This window comes from Pseudorca crassidens, chromosome 6, assembly GCF_039906515.1.
Source record: "Pseudorca crassidens isolate mPseCra1 chromosome 6, mPseCra1.hap1, whole genome shotgun sequence".
Classification (NCBI taxonomy): domain Eukaryota; kingdom Metazoa; phylum Chordata; class Mammalia; order Artiodactyla; family Delphinidae; genus Pseudorca; species Pseudorca crassidens.
In genome coordinates, this window is record NC_090301.1 from 34,163,509 (window position 1) to 34,181,178 (window position 17,670).

At 40.4% G+C, this 17,670-nt stretch overlaps 1 protein-coding gene across 2 annotated transcripts in view; it reads left to right on the forward strand.

The window, feature by feature from the left end:
- Positions 1-17,193, forward strand: part of TRAK2 (trafficking kinesin protein 2) — a 70,126-nt gene extending 52,933 nt beyond the window's left edge. For both annotated transcript variants that reach the window (XM_067740985.1, XM_067740986.1), the window contains exons 13-16: positions 4,957-5,255; positions 6,570-6,836; positions 10,402-10,507; positions 13,038-17,193. In XM_067740985.1, the coding sequence (XP_067597086.1) occupies positions 4,957-5,255; positions 6,570-6,836; positions 10,402-10,507; positions 13,038-13,716 (1,351 nt within the window). In that variant the 3' untranslated portion in view covers positions 13,717-17,193. The remainder of the gene's footprint in view (positions 1-4,956; positions 5,256-6,569; positions 6,837-10,401; positions 10,508-13,037) is intronic.
- Positions 17,194-17,670: the final 477 nt, after the last annotated feature.

A 17,670-nucleotide genomic window follows, 5' to 3' on the forward strand; every position in this document is an offset into this window, starting at 1 on the left:
GAGTTTGGGAGTGTTCCTTCCTCTGCTATATTTTGGAAGAGTTTGAGAAGGATAGGTGTTAGCTCTTCTCTAAATGTTTGATAGAATTCGCCTGTGAAGCCATCTGGTCCTGGGCTTTTGTTTGTTGGAAGATTTTTAATCACAGTTTCAATTTCAGTGCTTGTGATTGGTCTGTTCATATTTTCTATTTCTTCCTGATTCAGTCTTGGCAGGTTGTGCATTTCTAAGAATTTGTGCATTTCTTCCAGATTGTCCATTTTATTGGCATAGAGTTGCTTGTAGTAATCTCTCATGATCTCTTTTATTTCTGCAGTGTCAGTTGTTACCTCCTTTTTCATTTCTAATTCTATTGATTTGAGTCTTCTCCCTTTTTTTCTTGATGAGTCTGGCTAGTGGTTTATCTATTTTGTTTATCTTCTCAAAGAACCAGCTTTTAGTTTTATTGATCTTTGCTATTGTTTCCTTCATTTCTTTTTCATTTATTTCTGATTTTTATGATTTCTTTCCTTCTGCTAGCTTTGGGGTTTTTTTGTTCTTCTTTCTCTAATTGCTTGAGGTGCAAGGTTAGATTGTTTATTCTAGATGTTTCCTGCTTCTTAAGGTGGGCTTGTATTGCTATAAACTTCCCTCTTAGAACTGCTTTTGCTGCATCCCATAGATTTTGGGTCGTTGTGTCTCCATTGTCATTTGTTTCTAGGTATTTTTTGATTTCCTCTTTGATTTCTTCAGTGATCACTTCATTATTAAGTAGTGTATTGTTTAGTCTCCATGTGTTTGTAATTTTTACAGATCTTTTCCTGTAATTGATACCTAGTCTCATGGCGTTGTGGTCAGAAAAGATACTTGATACAATTTCAATTTTCTTAAATTTACCAAGGCTTGATTTGTGACCCAAGATATGATCTATCCTGGAGAATGTTCCATGAGCACTTGAGAAAAATTCCATTTTGGATGGAATGTCCTATAAATATCAATTAAGTCCATCTTGTTTAATGTATCATTTAAAGCTTGTGTTTCCTTATTTATTTTCATTTTGGATGATCTGTCCATTGGTGAAAGTGGGGTGTTAAAGTCCCCTACTATGAATGTGTTACTGTCGATTTCCCCTTTTATGGTTGTCAGTATTTGCCTTATATATTGAGGTGCACCTATGTTGGGTGCATAAATATTTACAATTGTTATATCTTCCTCTTGGATCGATCCCTTGATCATTATGTAGTGTCCTTCTTTGTCTCTTCTAATAGTCTTTGTTTTAAAGTCTATTTTGTCTGATATGAGAATTGCTACTCCAGCTTTCTTTTGGTTTCCATTTGCATGAAATACCTTTTTCCATCCCCTTACTTTCAGTCTGTATGTGTCTCTAGGTCTGAAGTGGGTCTCTTGTAGACAGCAAACATATGGGTCTTGTTTTTGTATCCATTCAGCCAATCTGTGTCTTTTGGTGGGAGCATTTAGTCCATTTACATTTAAGGTAATTATTGATATGTGTGTTCCTATTCCCATTTTCTTAATTGTTTTGGGTTCGTTATTGTAGGTCTTTTCCTTCTTTTGTGTTTCTTGCCTAGAGAAGTTCCTTTAGCAGTTGTTGTAGAGCTGGTTTGGTGGTGCTGAACTCTCTCAGCTTTTGCTTGTCTGTAAAGGTTTTAATTTCTCCATCAAATCTGAATGAGATCCTTGCTGGGTAGAGTAATCTTGGTTGCAGGTTTTTCTCCTTCAACACTTTCAATATGTCCTGCCACTCCCTTCTGGCTTGCAGAGTTTCTGCTGAAAGATCAGCTGTTAACCTTATGGGGATTCCCTTGTGTGTTATTTGTTGTTTTTCCCTTGCTGCTTTTAATATGTTTTCTTTGTATTTAATTTTTGACAGTTTGATTAATATGTGTCTTGGCGTATTTCTCCTTGGATTTATCCTGTATGGGACTCTCTGTGCTTCCTGGACTTGATTAACTATTTCCTTTCCCATATTAGGGAAGTTTTCAACTATAATCTCTTCAAATATTTTCTCAGTCCCTTTCTTTTTCTCTTCTTCTTCTGGAACCCCTATAATTCGAATGTTGGTGCGTTTAATGTTGTCCCAGAGGTCTCCGAGACTGTCCTCAGTTCTTTTCATTCTTTTTTCTTTATTCTGCTCTGCAGTAGTTATTTCCACTATTTTATCTTCCAGGTCCCTTATCCGTTCTTCTGCCTCAGTTATTCTGCTATTGATCCCATCTAGAGTACTTTTAATTTCATTTATTGTGTTGTTCATCGTTGCTTGTTTCATCTTTAGTTCTTCTAGGTCCTTGTTAACTGATTCTTGCATTTTGTCCATTCTATTGTCCATTCTATCTCCAAGATTTCAGATCAACCTTACTATCATTATTCTGAATTCTTTTTCAGGTAGACTGCCTATTTCCTCTTCATTTGTTAGGTCTGGTGGGTTTTTATCTTGCTCCTTCATCTGCTGTGTGTTTTTCTGTCTTTTCATTTTGCTTATCTTACTGTGTTTGGGGTCTCCTTTTTTGCAGGCTGAAGGTTCGTAGTTCCTGTTGTTTTTTGTGTCTGTCCCCAGTGGCTAAGGTTGGTTCAGTGGGTTGTGCAGGCTTCCTGGTGGAGGGGACTAGTGCCTGTGTTCTGGTGGATGAGGCTGGATCTTGTCTTTCTGGTGGGCAGGTCCACGTCTGGTGGTGTGTTTTGGGGTGTCTGTAGCCTTACTATGATTTGGGGCAGCCTCTCTGCTAGTGGGTGGGGTTGTGTTCCTGTCTTGCTAGTTGTTTGGCATAGGATGTCCAGCACTGTAGCTTGCTGGTCGTTGAGTGAAGCTGGGTGCTGGCGTTGAGATGGAGATCTCTGGGAGATTTTCACTGTTTGATATTATGTGGAGCTGGGAGGCCTCTTGTGGACCAGTGTCCTGAAGTTGGCTCTCCCACCTCAGAGGCACAGCACTGACTCCTGGCTGCAGCATCAAGAGCCTTTCATCCACAGGGCTCCTTAATTTGGGATGATTCGTTGTCTATTCAGGTATTCCACAGATGCAGGGTACATCAAGTTGATTGTGGAGCTTTAATCCGCTGCTTCTGAGGCTGCTGGGAGAGATTTCCCTTTCTCTTCTTTGTTCTCACAGTTCCCAGGGGCTCAGCTTTGGATTTGGCCCCGCCTGTGCGTGTAGGTCGCCGGAGGGCATCTGTTCTTTGCTCAGACAGGACAGGGTTAAAGGAGCCGCTGATTCGGAGGCTCTGGCTCACTCAGGCCGGGGGGGGGGGGGGGGGGGGGGGGGGGGTAGGGAGGGTCACGGAGTGTGGGGCGGGCCTGCGGTGGCAGAGGCCGGCGTGACGTTGCAGCCTGAGGCGCGCCGTGCGTTCTCCCGGGGGAGTTGTCCCTGGATCCCGGGACCCTGGCAGTGGCGGGCTGCACAGGCTCCCCCGGAAGGGCGTGTGGCTAGTGACCTGTGTTCGCAAACAGGCCTCCTGGTGGCGGCAGCAGCGGTCATAGCGTCTCATGTCTGTCTCTGGGCTCCGCACTTTTAGCCGCGGCTCGCGCCCGTCCCTGGAGCTCTCTCAAGCAGCGTTCTTAATCCCCTCTCCTCGTGCACCAGGAAACAAAGAGGGACGTTAAAAGTCTCTTGCCTCTTCGGCAGGTCCAGACTTTTCCCCGGACTCTCTCCCGGCCAGCCGCGGTGCACTAACGCCCTGCAGGCTGTGTTCACGCCGCCAACCTCAGTCCTCTCCCGGCGCTCCGACAAAAGCCGGAGCCTCAGCTCCCAGCCCCGCCCCCCCCCCGGCGGGCGAGCAGACAAGCCTCTCGGCTGGTGAGTGCCGGTCGGCCCGATCCTCTGCGCTGGAATCTGTCCGCTTTGCCCTCCGCACCCCTGTTGCTGTGCTCTCCTCTGCGGCTCCCAAGCTCCCCCACTCCGCCTCCCGAAGTCTCCACCCGCGAAGGGGCTTCCTAGTGTGTGGACACTTTTCCTCCTTCACAGCTCTCTCCCGCTGGTGCAGGACCCGTCCCTATCCTTTTGTCTCTGTTTAGTTTTTTCTTTTGCCCTAACCAGGTACGTGGGGGGTTCCTTGCCTTTTGGGAGGTCTGAGGTCTTCTGCCAGCGTTCAGTAGGTGCTCCGTAGGAGTTGTTCCACGCGTAGATGTATTTCTGGTGTATCTGTGGGGAGGAAGGTGATCTCCGCGTCTTACTCTTCCGCCATCTTCCTGGAAGTCTGTAATCAGTGCACAGGTCGAATCTCAGGTCCAGCATTAAGTAATTCACTAAGTTTCGGGAGGAATCTCAGTCGGTCTTCTGAACTGCGAGGACCCCGGAGACGGCGCTAGGCAAGCGGGTCCGACCCTTTTCAGGCCCCCCCTGTCTAATATTTAGTTTTTTGACTACCTAAACTGAATTTATAGATGGTCATTATCTGTAGGTTCATAAATTAAGTGAAACAGAAAAGTTAATAAATACAACATAATAAAGTATAGTTTTGCTTATCTGAAGTCACTTGAAATGATCTATAAAAACATTATATATATGGACTTCCCTGGTGGCGTAGTGGTTAAGAAGCCACCTGCCAATGCAGGGGACACGGGTTCAAGCCCTGATCCGGGAAGATCCCACATGCCACGGAGCAACTAAGCCCATGCGCCATAACTACTGTGCCTGCACTCTAGAGCCCGCATGCCACAACTACTGAAGCCCGTGCACCACAACGAAGAGTAGCCCCCGCTCGCCGCAACTAGAGAAAGCCTGCATGCAGCAACGAAGACCCAGTGCAGCCAAAAATAAATAAATAAATTTATAAAATATAAAAATATTATATATATATATTAGAGATTTGGGTTTGTTGTTACTATTTCTATATTCCAGCTATCTAAGAAAAGATATGTGTTTTTAAGATCAATCTCTTGAACATTCACCATTGTGGAAAGGAGAGGTCTATGCTTTGCTTATGCCCCTCACAGATCTAGTCAGTGAATGTGTTTTTCCCATAGGAACGTCCAGAACGTCTGTCAACCAGGACACTCTGAAGAGAGCGATTTGGCTACAGCCCTGCATCGCCTGAGTCTGCGGCGACAGAACTACTTAAGTGAGAAGCAGTTCTTTGCTGAAGAATGGCAACGGAAGATCCAGGTTCTGGCTGGCCAGAAAGAAGGGGGAAGTGACTGTGGCATCCCCACAGAGAGCCTTGCCTCCCTCTGCACCGACCAGTCGGAGATCACAGACCTGAGCAGTGCCAGTTGCCTTCGAGGTTTTATGCCTGAAAAATTGCAAATTGTCAAGCCCCTTGAAGGTAATAAGTAAGGAAGGGCTGTTTCTAAGCCATGTTGTTTGTTGGCTTTGCCTTCCCCTGGAATTGAGATTTCTCTTGTAATTATAAGAACCCTGAGTGCAGAAGACGTCTTTATTATCCCTAAATCTTCACTGTTTGTGTGACCGTGCAGAACTTTGTGGAATATGAATGAAGAGATTTGCATTCTCCAAGCCATCAGCTGTCAGTTCTCTTCTACTGATACTGTTTTTTTACAAATGTGAGGGAGGAGGAGTAATCTTTTCTTGTCCTTTGCTAAGGAATATCCTTGATAGCAGTTTTCATGGTAAGATAAACAGGATATGATAGATGAATAAAAATAATCTATATGTAATGCTTCATCTCTACCTTCCTTTTCAAAAAAAAGTTCTTTACCCAAAAAGTTTCAGTTACTTACAGATATGTGTGTCTGTATTTTTCTTTTGTTCAGTTCTGTTAATTTCAGGTCAGTTTCTATTCTCTCCTAAGAACTTGAATTCAAAACAGATCTCTTTGTTTTATGGAATATTGACAATATTCAAATGATCCTCTGCTAGTATCATGAAAGAGTCTGCATTAGACAAAATTTTGAGTCAGTAACCTATAAGGACCCCTCAAACTCAAAGGTGCTATAAGTTCGTTTTATTCATTAATAGTCAGTACAGGTATTTGTCGGAGTTGCCATTTTTAGGATTCTATGACTATTAGTGACAGTTAGACACTGCAGGTACTTGGGATGATCATTCACCAGTATTCGTAGACAGAAACCATGAGGATTGATCCTCCTTTTTTTATCATCTCCTTCGCTTTCCTACTCTCCCTAAGAGCCTGGTGAAAGGAGAGTCATGAGCACATATGAGTCTTGAGAAATATACAAAAAAAACCATGGCAATTCAAGGTGCCTTCCAACCTAGGAGCCTGGCTTTTGAGTTCAAAGTTCATAGGCATAGTTCCAGGACAAAGTATTAATTTTTTGTCACCTGGGAAAATACAACCTGACGTGATACGTATCTTCTTTCTCATCACTGCCTCAGCATCCTAGTTCCTGTTAAGGGTGTTGTCTTGGTTTTTTCACCCCTGCTTTAGATTTCCTTTTTAAAGTTAACTTTTGAAATGAACAGATTATTATTCATACCTTTATCATCTTGTTAATCTTCCACAGATAACTTTAATTTACAAATTTTACCAAAATATTAAGACCAAATAAGGAGTTTTATTATTATCATTACTTTTTTACACATACAGTTTTAGCTTCTTTCAAGATTTAATATTTGTGGGAAATTTAAAACATGTTCCTTTTTTGGTTTGCATACTCAGGATCTCAAACTCTGCACCAATGGCAGCAGCTTGCTCAACCAAATTTAGGAACCATTCTTGACCCACGACCAGGTGTCATCACTAAAGGCTTTACCCAGTTGCCCAAGGATGCCATCTATCACCTCTCAGATTTAGAAGAAGATGAAGAGGAAGGTATCACTTTTCAGGTTCAGCAACCTCTTCAAGTGGAACAGAAATCATCAATATCCCAGCCAGTCACAGGAATCTTCTTGCCGCCCATGACTTCAGCTGGTGGTCCAGTTACAGGTGAGAAGAGTGCTTGGTTGAGTGTAGTCCAGTAAACAGTAGTACTTTGCTTTCTGCATAACTGTATGGTCAGCTGACTGCCTCTATATAAGTCTTACTGGAGTGTACTCAGTCTTGAATATAAGACAATAGAAATGTATAGCATAAGTGCCCCTTCTAATTCTCTCCACTTCTTAGCCAACCTGCATAAATAGATAGGCAGAGAGAGAGCAATTCAGCCAGAATTGCTCTCTGGCAGAGCAGCTGGGCCCATGAGCCATGGCTGCTGAGCCTGCGCATCTGGAGCCTGTGCTCCGCAACGGGAGAGGCCACAACAGTGAGAGGCCCGCGTACCGCAAAAAAAAAAAAAAAAGCTAAAAATAGAACTACCATATGATTCCTGGGCATGTATTCGGAGAAAACCATAATTCAGAAAGATACATGCACCCCAGTGTTCATTGCAGCACTATTTACAATAGCCAAGACATGGAAGCAGCCTAAATGTCCATGAACAGATGAATGGATAAAGAAGATGTGGTACGAATATACAATGGAATACCACTCAGCCATAGAAAAGAATGAAATAATGCCATTTGCAGCAACATGGTTGGACCTAGAGATTATTATACTAAGTGAAGTAAGCCAGACAGAGAAAGTCAAAAATCATATGTTATTGCTTATATGTGGAATCTTAAAAAAATTGATATAAATGAATTTATATACAAAACAGAGATAGACCCACAGACATAGAAAACAAACTTATGGTTACCAAAGGGGCGAGGGGGGTGGGGAGGGATAAATTAGGAGTTTAATAATAAATTAATAATTTATTTAATAATAAATTAGGGATTAGCATATACACACTACCATGTATAAAATAGATAACCAACAAGGACCTACTGTATAGCACAGGGAACTATACTCAATATTTTGTAACAATACATAAGGGAAAAGAATATGAAAAAGAAAAAATATATATTTATTTATGTAACTGAATCACTTTGCTATATACCTGAAACTAACAGAACATTGTAAATCAACTATACCTCAATAGAAAAATAAAATGAAATAAAAAGAATTTAAAGTTTAAAAAAAGAAAGGAAATACAGCCTCACACAGATACATGGTTGGAAAAGGGAAAGAGTATTTTAATAGCCTCTTCAGGTATTTGTGGATATTCTTTGATGTTACACCAAAACTTGGTAAGTGGTAGTCTCTTTAAGGTTTGTAGCAATGTGAATCTAAAACCCCATCAGTGAATTTTTCATACTTTGTTACATTAAAATCTATTAGTCTGTCCTGCTCTTTGAATGCATCTTTTACCCATGCATGATTTTAACATAATGCATTGGTCATTTGGAAAATATTGGTTCACTGAGTTATGCAGATCTTCCAAATGTTGACCCATTTCATTATAGAATATATTAAAATCATATATATCACCACCTGTCTCATTGGGTAAGTCTTTTAGTATTAGGAAGCTTTCAAGCTCTCAGCGATGGATACAAGTCTACCAAAACACTTATTTTCACTTGAAAGCTCAAATTTCGTCACTGGCAGCAAATCCTGTCAGCTATTTTCTTGAAGAGACAGGCTCACTACATTCTTTTTCAAGAAAATGTTGCCAGATATCCAAGTCTGAATAACTGTAGTTTTTGTATTAATTGTTCTTTCAAGTAAAAATGGTGTTCTGTGAAAAAAATGTAAAAATTGCATATGTGCTTTTCCTCTAGATAACCATTGTATCTCTGTATAAAGCAGAGTGCTTAATGCTTCCCATTTCATCACACAGAATATTAAAAAGTTTCAAGGGTCAAGATTTTTTTTTTAAATTTATTTATTTATTTATTTTTGGCTGCTCTGGGTCTTCATTGCTGCGCGCAGGCCTCCTCTAGTTGCAGCGAGCAGGGGCTACTCTTCATTGCGGTGTGCGGACTTCTCATTGCAGTGGCTTCTCTTATTGTGGAGCATGGGCTCTAGGCACGCGGGCTTCAGTAGTTGTGGCATGTAGGCTCAGTAGTTGTGGCTCACGGGCTCTAGAGCACAGGCTCAATAGTTGCGGCACACGGGCTTAGTTGCTCCGCGGCATGTGGCACCTTCCCGGACCAGGGCTCGAACCCGTGTTCCCTGCCTTGGCAGGCGGATTCTTAACCACTGTGCCACCAGGGAAGCCCAAGGGTCAAGATTTTTTTTTTATATATAAATTTATTTTATTTTTATTTATTTATTATTTTTGGCTGTGTTGGGTCTTCATTGCTGTGCACGGGCTTTCTCTAGTTGCGGCGAGCCGGGGCTACTCTTCATTGCGGTGTGTGGGCTTCTCATTGCGGTGGCTTCTCTTGTTGTGGAGCATGGGCTCTAGAGCACATGGGCTTCAGTAGATGAGGCTCATGAGCTCAGTAGTTGTGGCTCGTGGGCTCTAGAACACAGGCTCAGTAGTTGTGGCGCACAGACTTAGTTGCTCCATGGCTTGTGGGATCTTCCCGGATCAGGGCTTGAACCCATGTCCCCTGCATTGGCAGGCGGATTCTTAACTACTGCGCCACTAGGGAAGCCCCTGGCAGGCGGATTCTTAACCACTGCGCCACCAGGGAAGTCCCCCAAGGGTCAAGGTTTAATAAATAATTTTTACTGCTTCATCAGGACATTCTGATATGAATTTGGCTCTTTTTTTTTCTACTGTAATTGGACAATAGTGATGAATACTAGTACAGCTTGGCACCATTGCCTTGATTTGTGCTACGGAGCCAGCAGCTTTACCCACTATTACTTTTGCACCAGCAGTGCAAGTGCCAACCCAGTCAAAAAGGCAGATAGCATCTTAACATTGCTATGAAAGTAGTTTTGACCTGTAGACTCACACAAGGTGCAAACAACACTTCGAGAACCACTGGAGTAGATAGTTTGGCTAGAAAGATTGGATGACTAGTTCTTGGTTTGGTATTTTTTTCTAATGTATTTTTTCAGAATGTGTTTTTCTCTTGTTTCTAAGCTATGTTAAATCCTTTTGAATTACAGTTTCAAATTATTGGAAGGATTCAGCTACATACTAACCAGTGGATACTAATACAATATGTAGGGCTTCCCTGGTGGCACAGTGGTTAAGAATCCACCTGCCAATGCAGGGGACACAGGTTCCAGCCCTGGTCCGGGCAGATCCCACATGCTGGGGAGCAACTAAGCCCGTGCGCTACAACTACTGAGCCTGCGCTCTAGAGCCTGCGAGCCACAACTACTGAGCCTGTGTGCCACAACTACTGAAGCCCACGTGCCTAGAAGCCCTTCTCCACAACAAGAGAAGCCACCGCAATGAGAAGCCCGCACACCACAACGAAGAGTAGCCCCTACTCGCCACAACTAGAGAAAGCCCACACACAGCAATGAAGACCCAACGTAGCCAAAAATAAATAAATAAATAAATTCATGGGGAAAAAATGAAATATGTATATTTCATTTCTAGATTTGGGAATTTTTGTATAAAAGACACCAGATAAATGCTGTATTATTAATAGTAATGACGAACTTTTTACATTATTAACCTAGTCTTTCAATTTTGTGTTTGATTCCCTAAAACTGTCTACTTCAGCTGCAACCTCAAACCCAGGAAAGTGTCTCTCCTGCACAAACTCAACATTCACCTTCACCACCTGTAGGATATTACATCCTTCTGATATTACTCAGGTTACCCCCAGGTAAGAGGGGCTGGGCAATATGAGGCCTTACTTCTTTCCTCAACTCTGTTTTCTTGAATTTCTTTTTAAAATTACTGTCATTTTAATTCCCAGAATTTTAATTAATGTCCTGTGATAATTTGTCTTTAGAATATTTTCACATTGTATTTTCTCATTTGATCATTATAACTCTTTGATGTAGGCAAGCCAAGCGAGTATGTAGTGTCTAAATGAAGAAAATGAGGCGTAGAAAGTTCAGGTGACTGGTCCAAGGGCAGGCAGGTAGTAAATGACCCAGCTGAAACTATACCCAGAGTTAGCCAGACTGCAAGATTGGAGGGACTAGTCCTCTGCACAAGACTGCCCTCATTTCTGATATGACCTGCAAGTTCAGGGGCTTCCCAAAACCATGCTCTTGTTTGATAAATTTTCTAGAAGGACTCACAGAACTCACTGAAAGCTGTTATGCACGTGGTTACTGTTTATTACAGGGAAAGGTTACAGGATAAAATTAGCCAAAGGAAGAGACACATAAATCAGAGTCTGGGAGGGTTCCACACATGAAACCTCCCTGTCCTTAGGAATCATTACTTTCCTGGTATCAGTGTTTGATAGTGCACACAGAGTATTGCCAACCAGGGAAGCTCACCCGAGCCTTAGTGTCCAGATTTTTTTTACTGAGGCTTCACTGTGTAAGGCATGATTGATTGATTACCTATATAGCTATAACTCACTATAACTATAATAACTCACCTCCAGGTCCACTGACGCAAAGCTTCCACCCTAAATCACATGGTTAGTCTTCCTGGCATGGCCAGTCCCCATCCTACAGCTATTGGGTGTGGCCAGGTCCACTCCAAGATCTAGTGTGGCCAGGCTCCATCCTGAACAAACACACTTCTAGCAGCCATGGCATAGATTACCTCCCAGAAGCTGAGGGCAAAGCCAGAACCCTCTGGGCAGTCCAAATTATTTACTACACAGATTAGAACAATAAGCAATATTGCTGAAATTTCTGTCCTACCAATTCCAAAAAGAATCTAAGGCAATTTCCAGAGATATGTAGAACTTTGCAGGATAATGTTAACTAGAAGTAGAGAAGAAAAATGAAGCAAAAAAGAATCAAGAGTAAGGATATAAAATGGATAGAGGAATACACCTAGTGTATAAATTGTACTATAAAGTCTTATATACTTGCTAAGTAAGGTGAGCCATGTATTTGAGTCTTAGCTTTTTAGCTGCCAGTGTAGAGGGAAATAACATTATGATTCACAATGTCTATAAGATAGAAGCAAATTGACTGTTTAGGGAAGCATTTGGGTGGTATCCTATAAAGACCTCAATAAAGTCTACAGGCATACCTGCAATTTTTCTACATTGTTCTTATAGTCAACAAGATAGCAGGTTTTATAAGATTGGTTCCTGAGGAGGCTCTCGATACAGGTTGATACCATCATTTGGTATGGTAGTGACATGAACAGTTTAGGAAAAGACAGGCAATTCTACAATAAAGTAGGACCAGGGAGGTGGGAGACTGGGAATACAGTAGACAGATTACATCAGAACCAAGGCGTCAAAGTTGTTTGCTTTAATACAAGTTGGTACTTTAGAAAGTTTATTTATTAATCCTGAATTTGCATCTTGTTCATAATCTTTATAAATCTTGATATCTAGATATTCTGAGTATTTTGTGTTAAAGTGAAAGTTTATGTATTAAATGCTGGTAACATTTGCTCAAGGGGGAATAATTTGCTAAAGAAGTACCCTCTCCATTCTATCACCATTTCCTTGAGTACATGATTGTTTATTTAGTTTTTTTTCTTTTTAACAAAACATAGAATAAGAAGAAAGATTCTAATAGCTGTCAAAGCTTTTAATTATTTTTAATTTCCCAGAAACCCATGCTTTAAGTCAAGATTGAGAAAAATACGTTCCATGGGTATCCTTATAGTACTATTCTTTGGAATTAACATTCTTGGAAATTTAACAATTAGAACTTTATTCTCAGTAATATAAAATTGACAGATTTAAAAGAAATGTGTCTCCTTAGAAAACCGTCTTTGGTTTAATTATGAACAATTGTTATTTTCTAAAAGGTTGAAGAATTGTTAAATCACGGATTATTGTCTCTTGGTGTATTTCACTTTATGGAATGGATATGTTAATAAAAATCTCTAAACTTTACTTTCTTCAATATTTAAATTTCTTTGATTTTTTAATTATAAAATTTAGTTGTATTTCCACAGATACATATTTTAGAGTTAAAATTTAAGAATAATAAAGTAATTATTTGAGAATAATAAAGTTATCTAAGTACAGTAAACTCATATTCTGTGAAAAGAAATATGTTTCAATAAGTTAATGACTAAATTACAAATAACTAATCATTGAAGTAACACATCAAAATTTTCATTCCTCAGATACTGATGTGTTGCCTGTTCCTCTATATTTACTATGGATAACTACTGTAATTGCTTTAAATGCTGACTTGGGATTACTTTTTATTCTTAAATTCTCTCTCCTGCTTTTTTTTTTTTCTTTCTGTGTAAAGCTCTGACTTCACTTCATTATCCTGTGGAAGCAGTGGTAGCAGTTCGTCAAACACAGCAGTGAATTCTCCTGCTGTGTCCTATAGGCTCAGCATTGGTGAATCCATCACCAACCGACGAGATTCCACCATAACCTTCAGCGGCACCATGAGCTTGGCCGAACTTCTACAAAAGCGAGGCATCTCTGCTAAAGCATACCACAGCCCTGTTTCAGAGGACCCCCTCCTCCAGCCTCTCCCTAGAGGCCTGGCTATCCCTTCCACGCCACCAAATTCACCGTCTCACTCACCTTGCCCTTCTCCTTTGCCCGTTGAGCCTCGAGTGCATCTCTCTGAAAATTTTTTGGCCTCCCGACCAGCTGAAACATTCCTCCAGGAGATGTATGGCTTGAGACCATCCCGAAACCCTTCTGATGTTGGCCAGTTGAAGATGAACTTAGTGGACAGGCTGAAAAGACTGGGGATAGCCAGAGTGATCAAGACCCCTGCAGCCCAGAAAAATGGAAGAAGCCAAGAGGCAGAAAATGGTCTTGAAAGACCAAACTCTGCTGTCTATTTAAATTCAGGTAGCAATTTATTGAGTGGACTGAGGAGGAATCAGAGTCTTCCAGTCATTATGGGTAGCTTTGGCACCCCAGTTTGCACATCATCACCCAAAATGGATATCCTGAAGGAAGACTGAGGTTCAGCAGTTGACTGACCTCTTACACAAGTTAGCACATGAAGGAAAGATTTGCACTGATACATGTAGTCTTGTCTGAGAGAAAAGGAATGTTGCAGAAGGGTTGTGAATGTGGGAAGGGGAAAGTGGAAGAACGGAAACAGAATTGGCATGAGGTCTGTCTGATAAATTGAAAGTATAAATGAATAGGTCATGAGTGTTTGGAAGCAGAGAAAGAAGAAATGTTTAATGTGGTCCTCCAGTTGCTATTTCTTGTCTTGAAAATAAAAAGTGACTAGAAAATAAATTCAGTAATATTGGAACATACCAGAAATACTGAACTTGCTAGCACATTTACTTCTGGTGAGCATAAGCAGGGAGGACCCAGGTTAGGAGATGGGAAAAAAGAAGGAGCAGCTTTGACCGTTACCTTTAGAAAGCTGTTCTAGAAGGTTGCTGGAGTAAACTCAGTCTGTTAGTGAGACAACAGTGAGATGGCTTATCTGCTGGCCCCTGTTAATGTCTGGTTAAATTACACCTCCATCAAAGAGTACGCTCACTGCATTATCAGCAAGGAATTTTACCTTTTGCATAAGATCAGACTAGTGGAGACTCCCTTTTTGCTTTCTGTTTTCAGGCCTTTGAGCCACTGGGATCCCAAACATAATCCACATTCCTTTTGCATTTGTGATTAATAAGGGTTAATTTTTTTTTTTTTTTTTTTTTTGCGGTACAACTCTCACTGTTGTGGCCTCTCCTGTTGCAGAGCACAGGCTCCGGACGCGCAGGCTCAGCGGCCATGGCTCACGGGCCTAGCCGCTCCGCGGCATGTGGGATCTTCCCGGACCCGGGCACGAACCCGTGTCCCCTGCATCGGCAGGCGGACTCTCAACCACTGCGCCACCAGGGAAGCCCAAGGATTAATTTTTTTAATTTGTATTTTTATACAATACCTCCCCCAAACAACATGAGTGGGGGGTAGGAGGGATTTACTTTAAGAAGGAAAATATGGGTACATTGGAACCAAGGAAACTTGTTTTCAGAATATTTCTTCTGAATAAGTGCATTGGCAAAGGTGTATGAACATAATTACTGTACATGTCTTTCAAATTTCCTTGGAGGCTGGATGGGTTAAACCAGAAGTGCAATCAATAGGAATTAGAGAATGTTGTGTATTTATCTTTGTAAGTTTTTTTGGAAGGAAAGTTGGTTGCAACTAAACTTTTTCCAAAATGTGCTATGCATACTTTTAATGAAAGATGACATATATTTGCACAAAAATTCTCAGGCACAGCAAATTATTATAAACTGAAGTAAAACCCAGGTGCTTTCTTTGAGATTGTGTTTTTTTAATATAAAATAAAATTAAAACATCTGCCTTTTTCTTCATACCCGCGGAAGTAGAGAATGAACTTTTTTCGATGGGAAAGTCAAATGCTTTTTCTTTTTCTCTGGGATTCCTTTTTTCTTTTTTTTAATTATGTGAAATGGCAAAGTGAAACTCCGGGATTAGGTTTCAGCTTTCAGCAGTGTGACGCATGGCTGTGAATTGGGAAAAAACAGATCTGTTTTCTGAGCATTGCTGACCGAGGTCTGCTTCTCATCAGATGACATGGCTTTATCTCGGCCATGCAGTTGAGAAAGAAATGCTGTTACATGAAAGGCATTATGGAGAGAAGGTGAAGGAGGGGGCTAGTTCTTTTTGAAAATGGGAGGCATGTTACTTGATCTTTTCATTGCTTCATTAGCAAATGTTTTGCTCCTTCGTTCTGACTTAAACTGAAAGGCAATTTTCTGCAGAATTCTTGATGGGCATGTTACTCCTGTGGCTTCCATCCATACACCTGTTACAGGCCAGAGGAGGGTCCTTCTCTCCTCTTGAGCTGCCTGTCCTTCAGGAAGAGCTATGTGCTCAAAACACACATGCAAGAGTAAAATGTGTGAGTTTTCCATGATTTTTAGAATCTTTTAACTTCTTAAAAACAAAAAGAGTGACCTCTTCCCATTCTCTCCCCCTTGCTCAGTCATTCTGAAATCAGCAGACCATACACAGAGATGTTCAGAAAGGATTCCAGCTGGTCTGTAAGTGAACGCACATGTCCCTGAATGTGGACCAGAAGAATTCCTGATGTTTAAATTTCTAGAATATTCCAGTTCACATTTTAAATGATATTTGAGTTGCTACTTCATAAAGTAACGCTGGGCTGCTTATTTTAGACAATTCTTTAAGCTTTTTATTTATTCTCTAAGAAAGTAATCTTCCTGTTACCAGTTTCCAAGAGACATCAGGAAGTAGGAAAATATAGGACCAGAGAGTAGTACAAAGTGTTAAATTATCAGATTTTATGTATATTATATAAACAGCTATAAAAATTAAGCTAGATGTTGGAGTGTTCTGTATAGTTAGTATACTTTTAAAATAACCGAGGCTAAAATGGTCACTTTGGAGGTAGGGCAAGGGTGTATTCACAGCCAAATAAGCCTGTCTGATTAAAGAGAACCAGACTTTGGTTTTTGAAAATTAAATTGATGTTGCTGTTCCACCAGAAACACAATGATTGGAAACTGGTGCATGCTTGTCTCTAGAAATGAATCCTGTTTTGAAACTGGGTTTTGTTGTTTTTGAAATTTCCACCTAAAATCATTTTTGGTTGAGAATGAGAATCTCTATTATAATGAAATTGTGTGTAAAATATAGTAAGAACTGGAGCCTTGTAGCAAGTTCCTTCTTAATTTATCTGTTATGTTTTAGCACTGTTCACATTTTAGTTTTTCTTTATCAACTGTGTATGTACTTTAATGCCAGTATAGGGAACTCTGATTCTTTTTTTTCCTTCTGAAGGGTCTCAGTGATTATACCTCAGGTATTTCTGAGTATCCTATTATCTACTAGGAGGGATACCTTCCCTGTGAACTCAGAATTAAAATTTCTTCTGAATTATGATGATCCCAAATCTTATGTACATAGCCTTAGGCATGGGTCTTGGAAAAAAGTTAATGACTATTGTTAAAGTAGTTTTTTAAAAAATTTTGTACTATATGTCCTTGATTTGACCTGAATGAACAGACTTTGGCAAAGGGAGGAAATAAGTTAAAGGCAGCTCACAACAAGAGCCTGTTCTTTACAAAAGGTGTATTTTATACAGTATTGAAAGCCTGTTATTTTTTCTGACCATTCTGGTACACAATTAGTACTTGTTGGTAATAACATTGACTTTTGACACCTGGAACTAGAACTCTTAGTGTTTAGTAGCCCACTCCTTTGATGTCGGATGCCTGCAAGCCTGTACTCCAAGTACAACACAGCAACATGTACACTGAGTGGTTGCATAGCCAGCACAGCTACCTGGGAGTGGCATGGTGCCCTCTGGGGCTGCCAGGGAGATACTGTAGTTTGATATCTGGGGCTTGACTTTGTCAAAGAGCTCTTTGTGTACCTACCTTTGCTTTGTCAAATGTTAATCAGATAATAAACATGAGTATCTTCTTAAATTTTCATTTGTCTTTCTGTGTTTTTGTCCCAGTTCTTTTCACAGGTAATCCTGCATTAAGTCTTTCCTTTCCATTATGTTGTTTTTGGTACAGAAAACAACTCTATTTGTCAAAACAGCAGAAAAAACAAAACAACAATAGTCATGAGTAGTAAACATCTTATTCTATTTTCTTAGATTTTAAAAAATAGAATAGCCTTATTGTTTCCTCAGCAAAGTATCAGCAACAAAAAAATAAAATCTAAAGTCAATGTAGATCTTTAATTTGAAAAGACTCAGGAAGTATGAAGCAATTCATTACTTATAGTCCACAATTTACTATTGATACTCTTAGCTATTACAAAACTGTTTCCAAGAAATTAAATTTGAGAATTGTTGGATTCTAACAGAAAAGTTCTTTGATGTTCTCTTTTCTCTCTCACAATTTAATTGGTGTATTTATTTTAAACTCATCTAATATCCATTTAGAAATATGGAGATTGGT